Here is a 21,855-nt window from a genome sequence, read left to right as displayed (position 1 = left end):
TCTTCTTTTTCTTCATCTTCTTCTCCTCCTCCTTCTTCTCCTCCTCCTCATCCTCCTCCTCCTCCTCTTCTTCTCCTCCTCCTTTTCTCCTCCTCCTCTTCTCCTCCTCCTCCTCCTCCTCTTCTTCTCCTTCTCCTCCTTCTTCTTCTCTTCCTCCTCCTCCTCTTTTTCTTTTTTCTCCTCCTCCGCCTCTTCTTCTTCTTCCTCTTCTTCATCCTCTTCTCTTTTTAGAGAATATATACTACAGTCTTTGGTTTTCATCTTTGTATCTTTATATTTTTAAAAAGAACAAACTTCATTCATCCTATCAGGGGGATAAATATTCAGCTGATCTCTGCTCCCTTTTTCATAACATCCAGTAAAACATATTTTTAGGCAGATGCAGAGTTGCTCCTGTCAGTTTAACTGATTAGTATTGTTTTCTCTTGTTTAATGTGCCACAGGTTTAAGCTCTGTAGAATATGTTTTTCCTGTGAATGTTCGAAAAAAGTTTTAAGTTTTCCAGCCTCAGGGATATTGTGCTTTGTCCCAGGGGCCCCAGGTTGGAAAGGCCAGTCAGGAGACATGGGGCCTTCTGGACCAGCTGGGATGAAGGGCCTCCCTGGCCTCCCAGGCCTCCCAGGAGCAGATGGTTTCCGAGGGCCTCCTGGGACTCCAGGCCCCACTGGAGATGATGGCCCACCTGGCCTTCCAGGCCCAAAGGGTGAGTAGAGCTCTCCCAGTAAATCTCCCAAATTCATCAACTCCAACTCAACTGCCACACGAAACTTCTTAGGCAAGACTTACACTAACAGAATGTGTTTGTTAGCTTAGCTTGGCCCTGCTCTTTTTTCTCTGTGTTAGCCTTTCTAGTGACAGAATGTTCTGACGTGGGTAAGTTGAAAAAAAGCCTGGGGACATGTTGGGGTTCACAGGACGAGGCACCCCAGCTGACAGGACCAGGCAGTATGATGATATCACTAGGTCAGGGATAACACATTTCATTTCGGATGGGCCCTCCCTCTACCCTTGTCTTTTCTCTTGGTGCTCTCAAAACATGGTGGGCTCCGGCCCCCCAGAACAACAGTGCGTGGACGTTAGGTCTATAGATCATGGAAATAGGATTGGGTGGGAGAGCAAGGATGTTTGAGACCAGAGTCAGACTCAAATTAATGACTTACTTTCAGCATACAATGTTGGGCAGAATTTATATCACTGGACGACCAGGGACCTGAAAGAACCACATTAGCCTCAAAGTGCTTCCCTAAAACTCCATGTTCTCATTTGACCAGGGCACCCAGGGCCGCCTGGCTACCGTGGTTTTCCAGGAGAGAGAGGAAGGTCAGGCCCAGATGGACAACCTGGAAGAAAGGGAGAAACTGGAGAGAAGGGCTGGCCTGGCTCCCAGGGAGACGTGGGAGAGAAAGGAGCCAAAGGCAAGTGGGTTTAACAGCACTGGGGTGGAGGACTGGATGAGCTTGTTCCTGTGTTTGGTTAAATGTTATTCATGTGTCTCTGGATTTCTTTGGTTTTATGGTGTCTCAGGAATTCATTTTCCTTGCCTTGCAATCTTATCACATATAGCTAAGGTAAATGAATACTCGCATGTCGGAGATGCTAAACAACAGGTCCTTAATGCATTGATGTATAAACACGGGGCTTCAGAGACCTTACTCTCCTGGTGGTCACTCTCCGTAAGACGTTTCAGGCTTTATAAACATTTTTTGGAGGCCGAATGACCTCTGCCACACAATACACCTTGGCCTTGGCACACGAAAACACCAGAGTCAACGCACAACCAAGATAAAATTGAAAGTTGCAACAAAATTTCAGTTGTGGACAATGAAATTTGATTTGTATATAATTTTCATAAAATATTGTTCAGGGTTTCAAATTTTGAATCCTGCCCCTCTTAACCATTTACAGCATAGAAGCCTCCTTTTACAGCATAGATGCTTTCTTTGGTCTCTCAGCTGCTGCTGCAGGAGAGAAAGTTGCGTTTCTAGCAATAAAATGAATGCTCTACCCGTCTTTGGAAGGAGTTTTCTACTCTTCAAGCTCTCTGGCAAAATGGCCTCCAGTTTTATTCAAATGACCCTTTCTTCTCATTGTTTTTTGATTCTGTCGGGGGTTTTTGTTTTTGTTTGTTTGTTTGTTTGCTTGTTTTATTAGCTTATAAACTATTTACACAGAATTAAGGAATTTAACATGATAAGGATCAAAAATCTCGTTGCTATGTAAGACAATTGACATTTGCAGGTGCTTGGGGTCACACTATTAGTCACTCCACAGAGAATTAAACAGTGGATCAAGTTCTAATGCTGTGCTTGTAAACTCCCCCAAAATGAATGTTCTCTGAGGAAAATCCCCCCACACACACACACAGTGCTTGCCAATTATCATTGTGTAACTCCGCCCCTGGCAGCATAAACACTCTCCTTACTGCTGTGGTTAAACTACCATTGCTCTAGGCACAGATTCACAGAATTCCCCTTTAACCAGGCCCTCCCATCACATTGGGCTACTAAGCCAGTCTCAGCAGTGCTTGGGCAGGACAGTGTTTCCAGATAAGCTGGGGTGTGTGACCCCGTTCCCACTTTTTGGAAGTCCCCATGTGGAGAACCAGATTGAAATATGTGTTTGTCCTTTTAACGTACGGAGCAGGGAAAGAAGTGTTGTGAGGTAGAAAGGTACGGGACTCTGGACTCTGGTGTGTGGATGATCCAGCTTCCACAGAATAAGCAAACAGTCTTGTGGATGATGACATTACAAATGTCTTAACTCACAGAGGATCCTGGGATATTTGGGATAAATATAGCAGATTTACTGAGTGTACCAACTGCATCCCGGTCCCAGGGGTGGATAAGTGGTGACAAGGGGGGAATTTTCAGTCCCTGGGACTGATACTGAGGGAGCCGTGAATACAGATTAGTGGGGCTAGGTGAGCTTTATAAAGGAGGTGACATGCCACGGAAGATGAGTTACATGTGCAGCGTGCATGTGTTTGTGTTTCTCTCATATATATAACATTTACAGGAGACAGAGGACCTCCCGGCGATGCAGGAGAAACAGTCATCATTTCCAGAAAGGGGGAGCCTGGGGAAACTGGGCAGCCAGGAGATGATGGGTTCCCAGGACCGAGAGGTAAATGCTTGAGGATTTTCAACCTTATCAAATAAGTTGGCATTTTATAGATCATTCAGGCAAGCCAATATGTTAGGCAACTTACCCACTAATAAGAAAGTAGGAAAGGTCATTTCTTAAATGTAATTACACTCTGCTAACTTTTCCAGTAATATGTTGGCTTTTCCACGCTAAAAATAGTTGGAGTTGATATGTATTTATAGATGTGGATCTTCCACACTGGGATCAAGACAAGGTATACATAAATTACTGCCTCCAGGCTTAAACCCCCTCCATTTGGGAAAGCAGACATGAATATCTGGGGCTGCCTGTGTCATTTTGACCAGTCTCTCTCAAACTAGAGTGTGTATATAAATCCCCCTAGAGATCTTGTTTAAATCCCAGATCCTGAATCTACAGATCTAGGCTTACCAGGGACCATATTTTTCTAAAAAGCATCCTGATGACATGATGCTAGTCCTCTGAAACATGGCAGGGTAAGGATTTTTGTCAACTGAACTTGTTTTCTTTCTCAAGTTCAGGGTTAATCTGCTTGGGTTATGTCCTGGGTTTCTGTTTAGCTAGCCATTAGGAGAAAGTGCTTTAACTTCTCTGGGTTGAATTCTTCTTTGTTTGTAAGGTTTATATCCTGTAGCAAATGACCTTGCCTGGTCCCTCCTTCTACCCATGGCTTCCTGTCTATTTCTGGCAGCTCCTTTCATAGTGAGGCTGCCAAAGACAGAAACCACAGAGATGTGGTTTTGAACAGATGCCAACACCCCCAATTTCATTGTCTTCATCTTTTACAAGTAGAACCAAGGCATTCAATATTATCTCCACTTAGTCTAAGATTTCAGCCAAGGGATTTGTAACACTTCCGACCTCAACAGGTGATAAAGGAAGCCCAGGGATGCAAGGGGGAAGAGGAGATCCCGGAAGAGATGGAGTACCTGGATTGCACAGAGGACCGCCTGGGTTAAATGGGCCTCCTGGGCCTCCCGGCCCCCTTGGCCCTCCAGGCTCACCTGGATTAAGGGGAGTCATTGGCTTTCCAGGATTTCCAGGTGATCAGGTGAGGAGCTGCCCCTATAAGACAGAAGAAATAAACTCTTTCTGCTCTTGGGATCCTACAAAAATTTATAATTTGCCAGTACGTGTCCTTGTCATTTATGGTTATTTGAGAGTAAGAGCTAGCATAAAGAAAAAAAGGAGCCTTCCAGAAGCTTATGACATAACTGAAATTTCCAGCCTATGCTCAGAACTGGCTGTCCTGTGGTAGATGAGCAAGTCATGTGATTCACACATTCCAGCCCAGGTTTAAATAACTTGTAGAGACTTGCCTCTTGACTGATGCTTTATTGGGGAAAAAAATCTTGAACTCTACCCAAACTCTGGTTTCCAATCCTTCCCATCTGTTTGATGATTGTATGTATTTCACTTTCAATGTACTTGGCCTTCAGAATCATGATTAACATTCCTCTTGAGAAACCAAAAAAATATAATGAAGTAGCTTGTAACACACTCCTGGAAAATGTATAAAGTGGTTGGCTTTCCATCTTTTGGAATAAAATGGATCTTTAAGATTTATGCTACAGCACTACTTTCAATATTTTATTTTACGTCAACTGGTTTGATCAAACTGTAAATTCAAATAGTAGGACACGGTTACCCTTTGGTAATCATTTATATACAATTCTATGCTTCTTGCTGGGATGGATAGCTCTAATTCTGGAGGAGTTTTACCAGCTTGTAAAACACAGACACAGCAAGCAATATTTCAAGCATTTTCCTTACCATTGTCAATCACAAACACCAACTTGGCTGCAGAAAACCGCAGCATGTTTGTGCCGTTGTGTGGAAAACCCAACTAGGGTCTTATTTTTGTTCCATTAATTACCAGGGTGATCCAGGTTCTCCAGGTCCCCCTGGATTCTCAGGAGATGATGGAGCAAGAGGACCTAAAGGTATGACTTAGAACATGTTCACAGCTGTCAGGCCCAGAGTTCTGGGTGTTGTAAACCTGTGAGTGAACATCTTTTCAAAGATGAGGTGCATCACACTAGTTAGAATCCAGCAGCAACTCTTCCCAACAGAGGAACGCTGAAGCTTCGACGGGCTCTCATTTTCTACCCAGAGCCAAAGGCCCCTAGATGGGATGCCTGCAGGCTCATCATGAGCCTTCCTCTCTGTGAAAGTCTCAGAAGCTGTCCATGTAGACCACTTCTCCGGTTGCAGCCGGTGCAACCGGCCAAACCCTCATTTCTAGAGAGTGTCCACTTTGACTCAGAAACCTTGTGCTCCATAGGAACCAGCCACTCACTTACAGATTTCCTCTGTTCGGTTATTGGGATTCTACTTGTAAGAATCACAGAACATAAATCCCCACCAGATATTAATTGTTTATTTAATAATTTTCAAGCCAGATGTAACATATACTCGAATTATTTTTACCTTTAATTAAAGATAAAAAGTTTCTTTTCTCTAAAGCGTCATAAGTTATTTCTTTTTAATGTTGTGGGGCATAGTTTCAGCCACAACTACTCAGCGACATTCCAATAAAACTTTATTTGTAAGCCTACCTTGTGCTCATAACTATATGGCCTTGTAAATGCAACTTAAATTGTACTCTTAACAAGTCAAGATCCTTTAAAAAAAGAGAAGTTTTATTTACTTTTTGGACAGACAAACAAGCAAATATACTGAAGTTATAATAGCTTAAATGTTTTCAAACAACATTGAGAGATTTGACTGTCTTGGTAACCCCTATAGGCACCAGATATTTACAGGGCATACACACACACACATGCAGGCCAAACATTCATACACATGGCGTCAATCTTTTAAAAATCATAAACCACATCTTCCATTTATATTTCTATTGTTCTTCATTAGGATCAAACATAGTTTTTAAAAAGTCCCCAGGAAAACCTGAAGCGAGATTATGAAGACAAACACCATGGAAGTTACTTATATGAAGCCTAACAGTATTTTTCTAACTAATGCTCTTGGTATTGTATCACTCACAGGAAGCAAAGGCGACCCTGCCAGTCAGCATGGTCCATCTGGTCCGAAGGGTGAGCCAGGTAGTCCTGGATACCAAGGTATAAATGCACATTTTCCTACTCTAAGAAAGAATTTGAAACACAATGTAATTACTTTTACAGTGATCACTGGGAATTAGCCTATCAATATTTTCTTTACCATTTGCCCATTAATGTATGTATCAAAACAATTCTGTGTGGCATCCTTCACTCAGAAGTATACCAGGACCAGGCTCTAGGAGCCCTCAATGTATTCCTACAATGGCTCTTGTGACCAATAGCATCGGCACAGCAACACACTCCCTTCTGCCTACTCATATTGGATATTCAAAGTGAATATTCCACAAATTAAAATTCAGACTATTTTGCCACCTCTGTCATTTAAAATGGCGAAAGTTATCCTGGAATACTTTCTCCCACTGATGGCAAGGAGCACACAGGTACACAAGGTAGGTTGAAATTTGCACTTTGGTTTGGACCCTGTAGAAAAATGCACAATATTTAAAATATGCTTGCTTCTTAACACAGGAATTCTTCTGCTAGGAGCATATCTGAAGCTAATAATCAGGAGAGTGCAAAAGATACACACACAGGCGTATACACTGTATGGACAGAGTGAACAGCCACCTATGGGTGGCTGCTTAAGTCACTTTGCCCACGTGCAATCAGTCAGTGATGGTTAGGCTTAAATCTAGGCTTGGCTTCACATAGTTTCCCTGTAAACTAAGACTTTGTATTTAGAATGCCATTGTCATATTTTGCTTTCTATTGCTGGGACAAGTGCCATGACCAAAAGTAACTTCAAGAGAAAAGGGTTTATTTCATCTTATGATTTGTAGCCCAACATGAAAATAAGTCAGGGCAGGAACTCAAGGCAGGAATCTGGAGGCAGGAAGCAAAGCAAAAGCTACAGAGGAGCTGCTTACTGGCTTTCTTCCCATGGTTTGTTCAACCCACTTTCTTACACAATTCAGGGCTACCTGCCCAGGAGTAGCACCACTCACGGTGGCCTGGTCCCTCCCACATCAATCATCAATCAAGAAAATGCCCCCACAGACTTGCCTACAAGGACAATCTGATGCAGACTTTTTCTCAATTGAACGTCCCTCTTCCCAGACGACCCAAAAACTAACCAGGACATCCACGCATCACCTTGAAGTTCCATTTGTCAGGAGCTCTGTTTTGTTTTCCAAAATAGACTGTCTGATGAGAACATCGAATCAAAGACGCTTGTGCACTGAAAACTCCGCACACAGCGTCAGCTCGGGTGACTTCACTCTTGTGAAGTCAGCCAAACAGTAAGATGTGTTCTTGTGCTTATGGGTAGTTTTGTCATAAACTCTGAAGACATAAAATCTCCAGGCTCAAAGTAGCACAGATGGCACAAACGAGGGCCATTTTACGTGGCCTAGTATTTAAAGTTGAAGACCCTAAATCTGAGGTTAATTCATACTGAGTCAAGTTTTCCCAGACAATATGCCTTGCCCCACTTGACCTGGTGTCCTGCGGTCATCAGTGTTTAAATTTCTCTGGTTTCTTATTTGCTATGGCTTCAACTTAGAGTTTTAAAAATTGGTTCTGTTATTCATCAGCCCGGAGTTTGGATACGCTGTTTTCCTTGGCTAGGAATCCTCGCCCTGCCCTAGCGTGACCTCCGTGAGGATGTATAGAGAGTAGCTAGCCCAGGATTATGTAAGATTTTACTGGGTCAACTCTAACCCCATCGGTGCACTTCATCTCCAAGGGAAATACAGTTCAAATTATTCCTGAAGTTCTGTTCTCAACACAAGCGTAACTTTGGGGTGCAGTTTTGAATACATGCTAGACCTGACAATGATGATGCCATGGGTCCCTTGCAGGAAGGTGTTTGGGATCAATCAGAATACACAGAGCAGGGCTATGGGATAGTACATTCGATCCGTCAGCAGGCACAAGCATCAGTAAGTTCAGTGCTGTAACGAATGCTATCCTGCTATGGATTTGGAAGTGCAAAGGTGTATATTTTATTTGAAGATTCAGCCATCGATTTTTCAGCATAGACTATTGGTTCACTATAAATTTCAATCAAAGTTATACATGTAAATAAGCGTATGGGGAAATAGCCATCTTTCTAGTAATAAAATAAATACAACGTAAAGTGCAATCAGCGTTCTCTAGGGGAATAAAATCAATGGATTATATATTATTACACTGTAATAATACCCATGCATTATGTAATAATATTATATTACAAAAAAGGATTTATTTGATTGGCTTACACAGGAGAGTGTGGGCAGTCTGGCTACCTGATCACTGGAGGGTCTGAGAATTCAGTAGCTTCTCAATCCATTATGCTAGCGGTCTCAGCAGTCCCAATGTGACACTGAAGGCCTAGAGAATGCTTGAGGCAAGAACCACTCTGCATCTGCCCTGCACACTCAGTTGAAGAGGAAGACCCTTCCTGATAGGGGAAGCCTGGTAGAACCTCCAGGGTAGTTGTAAATGACCAAAAACAGGGCTAGCAACTGACCCATCCAGCAGGTCCAGTTATTCAGGGTCTGTAGAGGTTCTACCTGTAAGAATCATGAGCGAGAGAAAAGAAGGAGACCAAGCAGAATTCAACTATCAAGGTCTCACTTTATTAGGGTAATGGTTACAGCTTATATAGCCCTTGAATGAGGAACTTGGCTTGGGGTGGGCGGTAGGGGTAAGAAGGAACTTGGCAGGGTAGCAAAGGTCACCAGTTAGCACACCTGGTGTTTTTTCGTGTAAGCAGAAACATTCTTTTTGTGGTTCCGTTAACAAACAGTTCTCAAGATAGTTGGGATGTCGGGCTCTCTGCAAACATCCTTAGGACAATGGTCCCTGCTATCATCTTTAGGACAATGGTCCATGACAAGCAACCCAAAGTCTTCAGTGAGAGCATGGCTCATTCTCAGGGTGCTGTTTGTGGGGCTGTGGGAAGGTGGCACGTGGGTGGTGGCTGCAGGTGCAGTACCTTCTTCCAATCGCAGGTAACCTGTCAAAAACTAAGTGCTGCCGGGCGGTGGTGGCGCACGCCTTTAATCCCAGCACTCGGGAGGCAGAGGCAGGCGGATCTCTGTGAGTTCGAGGCCAGCCTGGTCTACAAGAGCTAGTTCCAGGACAGGAACCAAAAAGCTATGGAGAAACCCTGTCTCGAAAAAATCAAAAAAAAAAATCAAAAACAAAAAACCAAGAGCTGAACGGCCTGTTCTAGGAGGCATAGAGGGCAGCCAACATCTTCTACTTGGGAAGTTACGGTCATGAGAAAGGGACTCTTAGAGACTTTAATTTTTTTTATCTTTTAGTATTTCAATTTAAGAGGCCCATTGAGCACAATGTGCAGAATTGTGAGGTGTAGAATTTCGTGAGGGTTGCTACAAGCACAACAGGGCAGGAGTGGACTTGTGTCTGTAGTGAGCCTTAGATGATCTTTGGGACTGATTATTAATTATCTCGGCTGCCACGGTGTTATTTCAGCAACATAGGAAGGTTTCTTTTTCAGGCATACCTCCTGAAGCATTTCAGGATGGAATTCCACAATGGTTATGTTTTACTTTAAAATCCTTTCGAATTTAAAAATGTATTTTAGAAAAACCCAAATATCACACTATTTACCAAGAAATTCTGTGCCTGAGACATTTTTTCCTAAGGAAATAGTTCAAAAGGAGAGAACATGGTTAAAGATCTATAAAAGAGAGTGGGGGTGGGAAGTGGGTTAGTATGATCAAAGCATACACCTGGGAAATTGTCAAAGAATAAATAAAAGATTATATATGTATATAAAGATCACTACTCACAAAAGCGAAAAGAATTAGAAGTACTTGCCCAGCCAGCGGTAGGGGAAATTAGATTGATTAGTTTAAATAAGATTGAATCAAGAAGTTATTTGCAAATGATAAACTATGACCGGCTTGGAAAACTGCTGGTGATACAATCCTAGTTTTAGAAACAGAAAACAAAATTGTGGGGATTACTTATATGTGGGTGTCCAGATGGAATTCTGTGGTAAGATGTGAGGAGGAATATGAGAATTTCCTCATCAAATTTTCCTCAATCGTGTCTTTTTTACCAAATGAAAAGAGTTTAAACACAACAACAACAACAACAAACAAACAAACAAACCACAACTGAGTGAGGCTAGAAGTTGGCTGTTAGCTGCCATGTCAAAGATCATTCTATACCTAATGGGATTTTGATCCTTCCTTCCTTCCTTAGGACATCCTGGGGCCCCTGGAGAGCAAGGCTTTCCTGGAGGTGATGGGCCTAGAGGACCACCGGGCAGACCTGGACAAGCTGGCTCTTCTGGACCACCAGGATATCCAGGTACCTTGCAAGAAGGCCTTGAAAATTCCTGAGCATTCCTGTGACTTAGTGTACTGGAAAGAGTGGTTCTTCACTTAGAGACTTCTGCCTCCCTGACCGTGCCTCCGGACAGGGCATGCACACTTACCCCTTCACTGCCCAAACCCAGTCCAGCTTCACAGGGTTACACTAATGACTTTACTCCAAGCAGCGTTGGCTAAGTGCCAGCTCTACACCAGCCACAGAAGGTGACTGACAGAACAGGTAGGCCATTTCCTCTCATCCCTCTGTCATTTGTGAGGCTGTCTCCCTTCCCTAAAGCAATAACCCATACACAGCTCAGGGTCTTAATGATCCTTTTCCTTTCAATTCAGGAAGGAAAAAAAAACCAGCTAAACTCATCATTGGCAACTTCAACTGTTTCGAACTGTATCTTTCTGAAATTAAGCATTTGTCTCCTTAAGAGCTAAAAATATCTAGAAAGAAAAAGTGTCCCTGGTCTATTGAAAAGCATAGGTGGCCTTACATAGGGAATGCTACTTATGGTCATTATCTGGAAATCTTCTCTCCTGTCCCCAGGTGACCCAGGGATGCCTGGGCTGAAGGGCCACCCAGGAGAAATGGGAGACCCTGGGCCAAGAGGTTCCCCGGGAGATTTAGGGAGGCCAGGTCCTCCGGGAGTAAAAGGTAAGAAGGGGAATACCCAGCCTTCCAGAGACGTCCAGCCCATGGGGGACAAAGCCATTGCTCCTTTCCTGGGATTGTGGCTCTGCTTGATTGGGAATCTCTCAAGGATTCCACCACTAACACCCCCTCCTTCCACGGCTTGAGGCCACACCCATCTTTGCTTGCCTTCTTCACCCTGGATCTTGGTTGCTCCCCTCCTATTGCTTCTGAGGGTGTGGTGTTTGTCTTTCTGAGCACGCCTGCGCCTTTGCCTCCACTGATAACCAAGCTCCTTTCATGCCCGAGATTCTGTGTTAGGTGTTGGGTGTCGTTTTAAAGAAAATATGCATGATTCCAGGCTTCACGGAGCTATTCCTAAAAGAGCTAGGTCTGGCCTCCAATGCGAGAGCAGTTGGATTAAGTGTCTACTCTCCTAATACCTAACATGGGAGTCAGAGTTTCACATCTGAATTCTGGGGAGACACGGACCATGTCCAAACCACAGCACCAGAGCTGGCAAGCATTTGAACCCTGAGAACTGGTAAGGAAGGCATTAGGGAGTGATCTCCTATACCCCCAAAAGAGAAATTTCAGAATTAAAGGCTTGCTTGTCTGTATTCAGCTATTATAAATACCTTTATAATAAACAAATAAATAAAGTGAAAGCAAAACAGCTTTAGAATCAGTCTTGAACTCTGTGGGTAAATGACTTGCTGGACAGAACAGATCCATTGGGTGATAAGATAGAAAGAGAACTCCCAGAGGCCCTGAGGTCACCCATCTAACCCGAGAAGGGAAGGAGGGCGGTATTCGGGTTCCCAGGTGTACTTGAACTAACAGAAATAGCTTGGTAGCCATTCAGCTTTTCAGGCACTAGTTGCGATTAGAAACTTAGAATTGCGGGAATGCCCATTTCTTGAGTTACAGGATATCATAAGCACTCTCTGTCCATCACGTTTATAGAGCATATAGGGCACGCTCCATTTTTGTAGATAAAATCAGAAGCACAGCTTTTAACTTTGTTAGTCCATTATGCGAAAGCAAAGCACAGTGGAAAGAACAAAAATGTTTCCAACACTGTGGGTACTGATTGAGAAAGCATTCAGCTATAGGAGAGTGGTGGACGCTGAAGGGGGGAGACTTTTAGGCATTTGTCTGCATCAATAAACGCGTACCGATCATGGGGTGAAAAGACAAGAGGGCTTTCCAGAAAATAAACACACAGACGGTTCTATTTGCTTTCTTTGTTAGATAGAGAAACACTTGCCCTGACTGCAGTTTTTGGCTTTTAAAGTCAACAGTGGTCCGATTATTTGTCTTTAAATGTCTGTGGTACCAGTTGATACACAATAAATTTTTTGGTTGGTGAATTAGTACTTAGAAAGTCGGGGGTCTACAGTTCAAACAGCGGCGAGTGAGGGCCAAGTTTTCCTCTGCATACCCTGGTAAGTTATGTCCCTCTGGCTCCACTTTCCTTCCTTTGGTCCCAGCTGTCTTCAGGTCAGTGGCTTATACACATGAATTAAACGCTAGTCAAAATGAAAGGACTTCCTCCGAGAAGAGTTAGAAACCACTCCTGGAATTAAACGCTTTGCTGGTTTGAAAATCCAAATTCTGCTTTTTCTCATCCTTTCTGCTCTTCACTCCTCTGCTATCCGAGACCTGCAGTGTTTCACAGGCAGCAGCGCAGGTGTGTTTCTTGGTGCAATGCTGCAGGCAGGGGAAGTTCTCCTTTGGAAATTTCCGGCACACTCAAGCATTTGCTGGCAACCAAATAACATAATAGAAAAAGCTCTTGCTAGGGCGTCCAGTCTCTTGGTATCGTCTCCATCTCAGCTGACATTTGTAGTAATGTGAAAACCAGACGTGTGACAGCTTTAATATTTCACACGAAATGATGAGGCCGTGGTTCTGAGCTTTTCCTCTGTTTGGTGCTTGTGGACACTTCCTGCCTCTGGCAACCCTTGCAGACCTCCTGGCCTCCTCTTTGACATCAACATTCTTCTAGTCTGGAAGGACTTGCTGGGGATCCAAGAGAAAACATTTACCATTGTTAAGGGCTCTCACTCCACGGCCTTTCAATTCCACACAACAGGGAGCATGTCTGAGTGCCTGCAGGTGGCTGTAATATGTTCTTTCTTCCTTTTTGAACATTTATCAAATACCTTCAGTATGACATCGCTTCAAAAAAAACACACCCAAACAACTAATGGGTGTGAACTTGGTTCATAAAAAAATTCCTTTAAAGGAGTTGCCAATTTCCACCCAATATTGGGCATTGAGAGGCTTTGGGAGGAAACAGATCAAGGGGCATTTACTCCCTCTGCAGACCCTTGCTGCAGTGCCTCATTGCTACCACTCGGGGACGCTGTTTCACTGCAAAGGACACAGTCAATGATCCAGCCAAATGGAACAAAACAAAACAGTGGGGTACATTGTTAAAACTCAAAACATCTCAGCATAAATCCATTGTTGCGGGTTTTTTTGTATTGATGTAAAAAACGAAGCAGGATCCAGCAGAAACACTTTGAGCAGAGAAACTACATATTTGCAATATGTTCTGAGTGAGGCAGGGGAACCAGCCCTCTCCTTTGAACAAACCAGCTGCTGAACTCTGATTTGTTTGCTCTGCGTACACAGACCGTATGGAATTTTGAGCCCTGCTTGTGTCCAGTCAGAATTTAAACGTTAACTTAGACACACGATACAAGCGGCGTGATCGCTGGCTCCTAACTACATGCTTTCTCTAAAAGGGAAACACGTCTTTCTCATTGTACATTCACACAACACCATGGAGGATGAAAACCTACCGAGAGTTATCTACTGTGTGGCTATGGCTGGTGGCGAGCGACATACTTCACTTTTCTGTTTGTGGAGAGGGGTGTGTATCCGTGTCCATCTGCCTGTGTGCCTGCGTGCGGGTGGAGATCAGAGGTCAGAGGTGTCTTCCTTGGCTGTTTTCCACCTATTTATTTTGAGGCAGTGTCTTTCACTCTCATAGAATATGCTTTTTTTTTTATTTTTGTAACCAAGATCTTTTTTTTAAAAAAAAGTTCTTCTACCCAGGTGATTCCAGCTTGTGTCAGGTTGACAAAACTAACTGGGAGACTCGCTGAACCCGGAACTCAGTGAGTGATAGCTGGACCACTGCTGGCCTCAGGGAGCATTAGATTGGACCATAGCTGGCCAATGAGCTATAGGGATCAACCTGTCTCAGCTCCCACAGTGCTGGGGTTACGAATATGCACCCAGATTTTTTTAAACATATAAGCCCTGGGGATGAAATGCAGGCTTTCATCCTTATATAGCAAGCACTGCATTGACTGAGCCATTTTCCTGGCCCCAGGAGTTCACGTTTGGAAGGTACTATCAAATGCCTTTGATGAGAAAGAAAATGCCTTCCATCAGAGGGCCATGACAATCTGAGCAACATTCCCCCCCAGCTTCTGGAACTGAATTATTCTCCTGTCTCTCACCCAGCACTTAGCAAACTAGATTTCATTGCTTCCTTGTCCTGTCAGGTCAGGGATTATGTCTTTCTTGTGACTCATTGTCTCTTCAGTGCCTGTCATGAGCTATGCTCTTGGGAGATGGAACTCTGTGCATTAGGAAGCCATATTTATCCTTTCGGTAGGCACTCATGTATTTGCTAGAAAAAAAAATTAATTTAATCTTATTTTAGAATCTGTTCTTGATAAGGGTTTTCAAGGATTTTCAACCTTTGCCTAGAGCTGTGAAGATTTCTCTTGTCCGTCAACCTTAACGTGAGTGTGGCCAGCTGCCTCGTTTTTCTTGGGAGTGTCTTAGGATGTGGATTCCAATGCTAAAGGTCCCAGACATGCAGTAGCACATTGGTCACCCCCTTAAAATGTAAGCCCTGCCAGTACCTGGGAGTACAGAATAACATTTTGCTGGCTTTCCCACAAAGCTCTAACCTGGGAGTGGGGATTCTGGCATGGAGTGGATTCTCTAATACAGAGGGAAGGCACCATGTGCTGGGGTGGAGGTTAGCTTCACTGACTGGAGCATGAGCATCCTGGTCCCTGAGTGCAGCCTGGTGCAGCCTTAAATGGTGGCTGTTAAACAGAAGGACTATCAGAGAGGTGAATAAAAAGTCCTCATTACCCAGGAATGTGCTTTGTTTGCCTAATTGCCCTTCATCTGCACTGTATATATTTTATGCATGAACAACTTTCTGATTTAGAGATGGGATTGATAAAAGCTTTCAGTCAAAGGGGGAAATTATGCTGAAAACCCTGCCCAGATGTAGCTGCATTCAATTTAGAAAGATAACATTGGGTCACGTAAGGGTCGGCCAGTTCAACAATGGCAAGGGGCTGGGCTGTGACAGCCCAGGATCTGGGTATGTTGCTGTGACAATGGAGAGTTGGCAGACGGGAGGACAGTCCTCCTTTAGCCAAGTCCCCTGGCCATCAATCTTGGTGGCTAACACTGGAGATCAAAACACATAGACATAGCAAAGTAGTCTCGAAAAATTTATTATCATTTTAGATAAATTGCAATAAATATCCAGATTTGGCAGGCGAAGAAGGTCGCTGTGTTCTTTTGGTGCAAACTTGAAATACTGGCTCATAAAATAGGAAAGAGAACTGGAAAATAAGCTAAGCCAGGGCTGTGAAAAGCAGTTAGAAAATAAGAGATTTGGGGAAAATAAGGACACATTCCCGCCCCCCCCATCTTTTTTTCTCGGCGCAAGAAAACATGGCTCATTGGAATCAATATGAATTTGCAATCTTAGAAGGAGAACAGCAGTTGTCTGTTTCAAGTACCGATGATAAACAGACTGGAGTCAATAACTATGCTGTCCTCCAATCAGGGTTCTCCATGAGAACCTGCTTTACCAAACAAAGTGGAACCAGCCCTGGAATTATTTACCCATAGGAAGATATCTCTAACTTCTGGGAATTGTATTTGTTCCACAAATATATTAGAAAAAAAATGTGGCAGGCAAGCAGAGTTCAAGAACTTCAGTCTACTCTTTAAACAAAGCCTTCTCTCCATCTCTTCAACCCTCGTACTCCTTTCTTTATTTTTTACAATGAGTCAACAAACATCTGCTTGATACTTATGAGGTGTAGAAATTATGTTCCTTGTGGGATAGAAAGATTAGTAGAGTTTGGTCTTGGGGTCTGATTTACCCGTGAGCCAGGGAGGCGGCTGCCCAAAGGCATGGTTGTTGGACAGCTTGGCAGAGGCAATCCATCCAAGAAGCCCTATGGAGGGACCGTGGGCGCTTCCTGTGCATTTGGTCACGTGAGATCAGTGTGGTGTTGTCACAAACCAATAGAATGCTAATCTGGGTGAATGAGCTGTGTGGAGGATGGCTTCCTTCTGGGTGGCAAAGAACAGCTAGCGGACAGAAAGTCCAGCAATGAGCTAGGCGGGTCATTGGGTTTGGCCAAAGGCTGAGAAAGCTTCCTTCCTAGGCTCACACAGTGGGACGACAAGACACACGGGACTGCGTGTGGCCGGGCTCTGCACACTCGAGGGATTCTACGATCTTTCTTACATCTCTGCCCCCTCAGTCCTGGTCTCAAATTCATGCTGGCCTGTTAGAAACCTCTTGTTTGAAAACATTAAACACAACCCAGCATTTACTGATGGAGAACCCTAAGAAAAACTTTCCACTGGATGTGACTGATAGTAACTAAAGTCAAATCAGGCTCATAGTTGTCTCCAGATAACTTAAATGCCTCTTGGGTAGTCTAATTCCATGTGTACCGACATCAGTGGGGGCATAAGGCTTGAACTGAGAGACCACCACAAAGTGAGTCTGTTGCTGTAAGGAAGTGTCAGGGCAATTCTGAAAGGAATAGCTGCAGAGAGATAGCTAGAGCTGAGCTCGACCCACAGGTTTGTCTTCCAGTGTTGTTCAGTGCCCAACCGAAAACCAAGGAGAACAGGCCGTCCCCACACTCCGCAGCACGAATCATCCTGCTGCTTTGCGTCATTACCGTGACTGCATCTAGAAGGAGTTAGGACCAGAACACACTGGTGGAAAGTGAAGACTCAAACTGGGAAGCACTGAGCTTGGGTTTACTACCATCCAATCTCTATCCTTGCCTAAAGAGATTTTATCATCATCAAATCAAAGGTCACTTCCTGCACCCAAATGTGGCAATTCTAGACCATCTCCCATCATGGGTTAGTCACAAAACAAGCCAAAGAGATGTATCTGTTAAGTCTTCTTATTGGAAAAAACATCTTCAGCAAATGTTGGTGCTGAAAAGCTCTCAGGCTGGCTTCTGGTCCCTATGCTGACCTGAGATCTGTCTCCTTCCTGCCTCCCCTGGTGTAGGCATCGTACTGTAGCCAGACCAGGAAGACTAGTAAGCAATAGCTGGCCTAACCTTTGAGACACAGAACCTGCGTTGTGTTTTCAGGGTCCCCCGGGTCTCCTGGTCTGAACGGCTTACACGGTCTCAAGGGTGAGAAGGGAGCCAAAGGTACCTCAGGTAAGACAGATCCACTGATGATAAAACTTTGATCCATGGACTAAGGGATGAAGTAGAACCTTTCCATGGTATTTGCTCAAGTCGTGAGGACTGGGGGTGAATTGAAAAGAATGGTGGAGCAAAGAGACAGAGCTAGAATTATTTCTCTATCTGTGGATGGTTGGTTTATAGGCAAAAAGACATTTTTAAGAAAACTTGATTCAAAGGAGTGGCAGTTAATAATACTTTTCATGTTGTTGCTTAGCTCTGTTTACTGAATACTCTGAATTCTTGTGAAATGGGACCAGATTTCAAGATGTTATAAAAAAAAACAAATAATCTTGTTATTTTTTTTTAAATATACATGGCTTGTTTTTTAAGTACAGTCACACTACAATCGCACTAATCTAATTAACAGTGTTGGCATCCCTTTACCGTGACCATCGCGAGAAACTACTTGAATCACTTCCCATGCGTTTCTTCAATATCTGTCTTTATAATTCTCAATTATGTGCATCTATGTGGGGGTCGTATGCGTGTGAGCGCAGGTGCCGGGAGAGCCCGAGTGCTTGGTTCTCCTTGGAGCTGGAGTTAGAGGCCATGGTTTATGAGTGGTCTAACATGGGTGCTTTGAGTCAAATTTGGGGCCTCTGGAAAAGGAGCGGGTGCTCTCAATTGCAGAGCCATCTCTCCAGCTCCCAACTTGGGGTTATTTTTGATATCACAGACGAGTTAATCTTCAACTTCGTGTTTTAGCTTATTCCATTAAAATATGTCTATTGTATAATTTTCCCCCACTAAAATAGCCTACATCAGACATAGTAGCTGATGCCAACTCGTGAATTTGAATACTTGTTTTAGAAAAAAAGGATTTTACAGCTAGGCGTGACTCTACTGTTGGAGAGAGACAGAATCTTTGTGGATTTTGGATATTCAAAAAGTAACTTAGGTCACCTAAGATTTGCTGTGTGGTTCTTTCAATTGGTCTTATTAAATATTCAACCCTTCCAAGAAACCAAATCTCTCCCCTTTCAATGGGAAGCTTCAAATTATGGTAGACCAGTCTCCACTCAGATTTCTAAGCAATTTTCTAAGCAATTTGTTTTGAGTTATGTATAATCATCTCCTTTAATTTTTTTGTTTGTTTTTGTTTTTGCTTTGTGAAACTGTATCGAAACTAATATTTCTTAAAATTTAGGACAGAACTCCAAAAGAAAACAAACCTGTGGTTGGTCAGTGTGATAGGTCATAAGCAAGAAATGGGGCTCAGGAACTAGAGAATCATTGCAACCAGAGTTTGGTCCCTTGACAGAACCTACCATTTCCTCTGCCATACTCCTGCTGAGGGGTGGGTCCTTTTCAGGTGACAGGGATAAATTCATAGATGCCATACTGGCGCTGTTTTTATCATTAAGGTCTGCACGAAGTGGGTCCGCCTGGGCCCATGGGAATGCCTGGGCTAAAGGGAGAGAGAGGTGACCCTGGGAGCCCAGGAATTTCTCCCCCAGGTCTTTCTGGAGAAAAAGGCCTCCCAGGACCCCCAGGTAAGAAGCAGCATGTTTTTAATCTTTCCTCGAGAACTAGTTCCAAACATTTCAGTTGCGATGAGACTAACGGATGAACATGTGCTTCCCCAGGGAGACCAGGACCACCTGGTCGCATAGGTGCTCCAGGAAGACCTGCTAAAGGTGACATTCCTGATCCAGGTCCACCTGGAGACTGGGGACCTCCCGGCCCTGATGGCCCAAGAGGTACGATTGCTTCACGACAGAAGATGGCAGTGGTTTCTTCCTTAGAAACTGCTAGCTAGATGCGGATGTAGCATCTCCCTGAGAAATGCCAAAGTGGCTCTACCCACTGAGCAGATGGATTAAGTGAGATTCACCGAGTGGCAGCAAAGGCAGCAGTATCTCCCAGGCCCAGAACACGTCGGCTGCAACAGACTGCCGCTGCTTGGGTACACACAGGTGGACCAAACATTTCCCGTCTCTAGATGGACGATGCCTGTAGCAAGTGCCCAGCAGGAGAGAGTTGTGCTTCCTTGTTCTCTAGCACCCTCCCACAGGCCTAGAGAGCCACAGCAAGCTTCCACATGGGCCTCCAGCAGTGCCTTTTGCCCCTCCCTGCTGCACAGAGATGAGCCAGATTATGGAAGTTGTTAGCAGATAAAAAAAAAAAAAGATAGACTAGGTGGGTCAGGCTACAGATAAAGAGCATAGGTCAGTCATGGGTTCTTCCTTGTTGATAGCCACATTCCCACTGGCCCCTAGAACTCTTATGTGGAGACACATACCTTATTAAGGGTGGAATTGTATAAAAAAATAAAAGGAGTAAAAACTGCAGAAGTTAAGTAACAATAAGTTGCGATCAGCTCACTGTTATGTATAGATATTTGTTTTAAAGTAAGATTATAATTTTGAGGACACATTTATTTCTCACTAGCTATATTTTCTTTCATAAAATATCATCCATTTATCTATCTATCTACCCACACATTCATTCATTCAACTTTCAACTCATATACCCAGACATTCATCTCACCATACGTTTATCCACCCACCCACTAATCTCTCCAGCCAACCATCTACTCACTCACCCACCCATCTATACATACACTCATTTATTCACACACACACATCTATCTGTCCATTTAACCACACACCCACCTACCGTCCTTACCACCCACCCTTCCATCCACCCATCCTTCCTTCCTTCCATCCATCCATCCATCCATCATCCATCCATCCATCCATCCATTTAACCACACACCCACCTACCGTCTTTACCACCCACCCTTCCATCCATCCATCCATCCATCCATCCATCCATCCATCCATCCATTTAACCACACACCCACCTACCGTCCTTACCACCCATCCTTCCATCCACCCATCCTTCCATCCATCCTCCATCCATCCATCCATCCATCCGTCCATTTAACCACTCATCCATTTGCCATCCTTCCCACCCATCCTTCCATCCACCCATCCTTCCATCCATCATCCATCCATCCATGCATCCATTTAACCACACACCCACCTACTGTCCTTACCACCCATCCTTCCATCCACCCATCCTTCCATCCATCCATCCATCCATCCATCCATCTATCCATCCACTTATTCATCTGTCCGTCCATCCATCCATTTGACCACTCATCCACCTACCCTCCTTCCCACCCAACCTTCCATTCACTCATTTATCTATCCATCCATCCATCCATCCATCCATCCATCCATCCATCCATCCGTCTGTTCATCTATCCATCTGTCCATTTAATAACCCATCTACTTACCCTCCCTCCCACCTATCCTTCCATCCACCCATTCATCTATCCATCCATCCATCCATCCATCCATCCATCCATCCATCCATCCATCCATTCATCCATGCAACCAGTCAAAACAATGAAATGATTGAAGATATCCACCATTAGCTGATATTTTCCAAATGGTTCAGAAAAAATGAGGTCTATTTAGTTTAACAGTTACTAACTTAGCTTTACTTGGCTTGGACCCCATGACATACATTTTGTATTTCACTTCTGATAATGTTGATTTTCTTATTTTTCTGATTCCCTACATGCCTTGTTTGCAAATCACTGTATTTAACTCCCTAAGACATTCTCAAGCCACCAATATTCACCTTTGTCTTTGACTTAAAGAATGTTTTTGCTTCTTCCCTGTGTCAGGAGCACCTGGGCCTCCAGGCTCCCCCGGGAATGTGAGCCTTTTGAAAGGGGATCCAGGTGACTGTGGTTTGCCTGGACCACCTGGTTCCCGAGGCCCACCAGGCCCTCCAGGGTGTGAGGGCGCCCCAGGATGTGATGGCAAAGATGGTCAGAAAGGTATGAGTGTTGGCTGTTCGTTCGGTACTGTGTGAAGACCTTCTCTACCTTACTCTAAGGGTCTGAGGTACCGTCTTCCCTCACATAAGGTCATTCCTATTTCTTCTGTAAACAATGATGTCATTTCTAAGATGTCCTGGCTGCCTCTAAAAGGTCCTCAAGCTGGAATAAAAATCGAAAGAAAGACACACGGGCCAGAATGTCCCAGGTTGGATGCCTAGCATGTGCTCTCTTGTAATCCCCCAACATTTGGGAGGTAGAAGCAGGAGGATCTGGAGTTCAAATAATTCTTGGCAATATTGTGAGTTCAAGGCTAACCTAGGATACATGAGACCTATCTTAAATAAACAACTAAGCTAGAAAAGATCAAGAATGTATCTTCTGTACCAGAACTGAGCAATAGAAATTTAAGAAACCTTACACATGTGGTTCAAAAATG

General features: G+C 43.9%; 1 protein-coding gene across 1 annotated transcript in view; it reads left to right on the top strand.

The window, feature by feature from the left end:
- Positions 1-21,855, top strand: part of Col4a4 (collagen type IV alpha 4 chain) — a 117,201-nt gene that overhangs the window by 76,785 nt on the left and 18,561 nt on the right. The window contains exons 30-41 of the mRNA XM_075952202.1: positions 533-703; positions 1,272-1,415; positions 3,016-3,123; positions 3,993-4,174; positions 5,003-5,066; positions 6,129-6,203; positions 10,362-10,469; positions 11,028-11,135; positions 17,519-17,590; positions 18,985-19,113; positions 19,207-19,320; positions 21,261-21,416. Coding sequence (XP_075808317.1) covers positions 533-703; positions 1,272-1,415; positions 3,016-3,123; positions 3,993-4,174; positions 5,003-5,066; positions 6,129-6,203; positions 10,362-10,469; positions 11,028-11,135; positions 17,519-17,590; positions 18,985-19,113; positions 19,207-19,320; positions 21,261-21,416 — 1,431 coding nt within the window. The remainder of the gene's footprint in view (positions 1-532; positions 704-1,271; positions 1,416-3,015; positions 3,124-3,992; positions 4,175-5,002; positions 5,067-6,128; positions 6,204-10,361; positions 10,470-11,027; positions 11,136-17,518; positions 17,591-18,984; positions 19,114-19,206; positions 19,321-21,260; positions 21,417-21,855) is intronic.

This window comes from Microtus pennsylvanicus, chromosome 17 (genome assembly GCF_037038515.1).
Source record: "Microtus pennsylvanicus isolate mMicPen1 chromosome 17, mMicPen1.hap1, whole genome shotgun sequence".
NCBI classification, from domain to species: domain Eukaryota; kingdom Metazoa; phylum Chordata; class Mammalia; order Rodentia; family Cricetidae; genus Microtus; species Microtus pennsylvanicus.
Note: the sequence above shows the minus strand (reverse complement) of the source record. Positions and strands in the feature narration are given on the sequence as shown.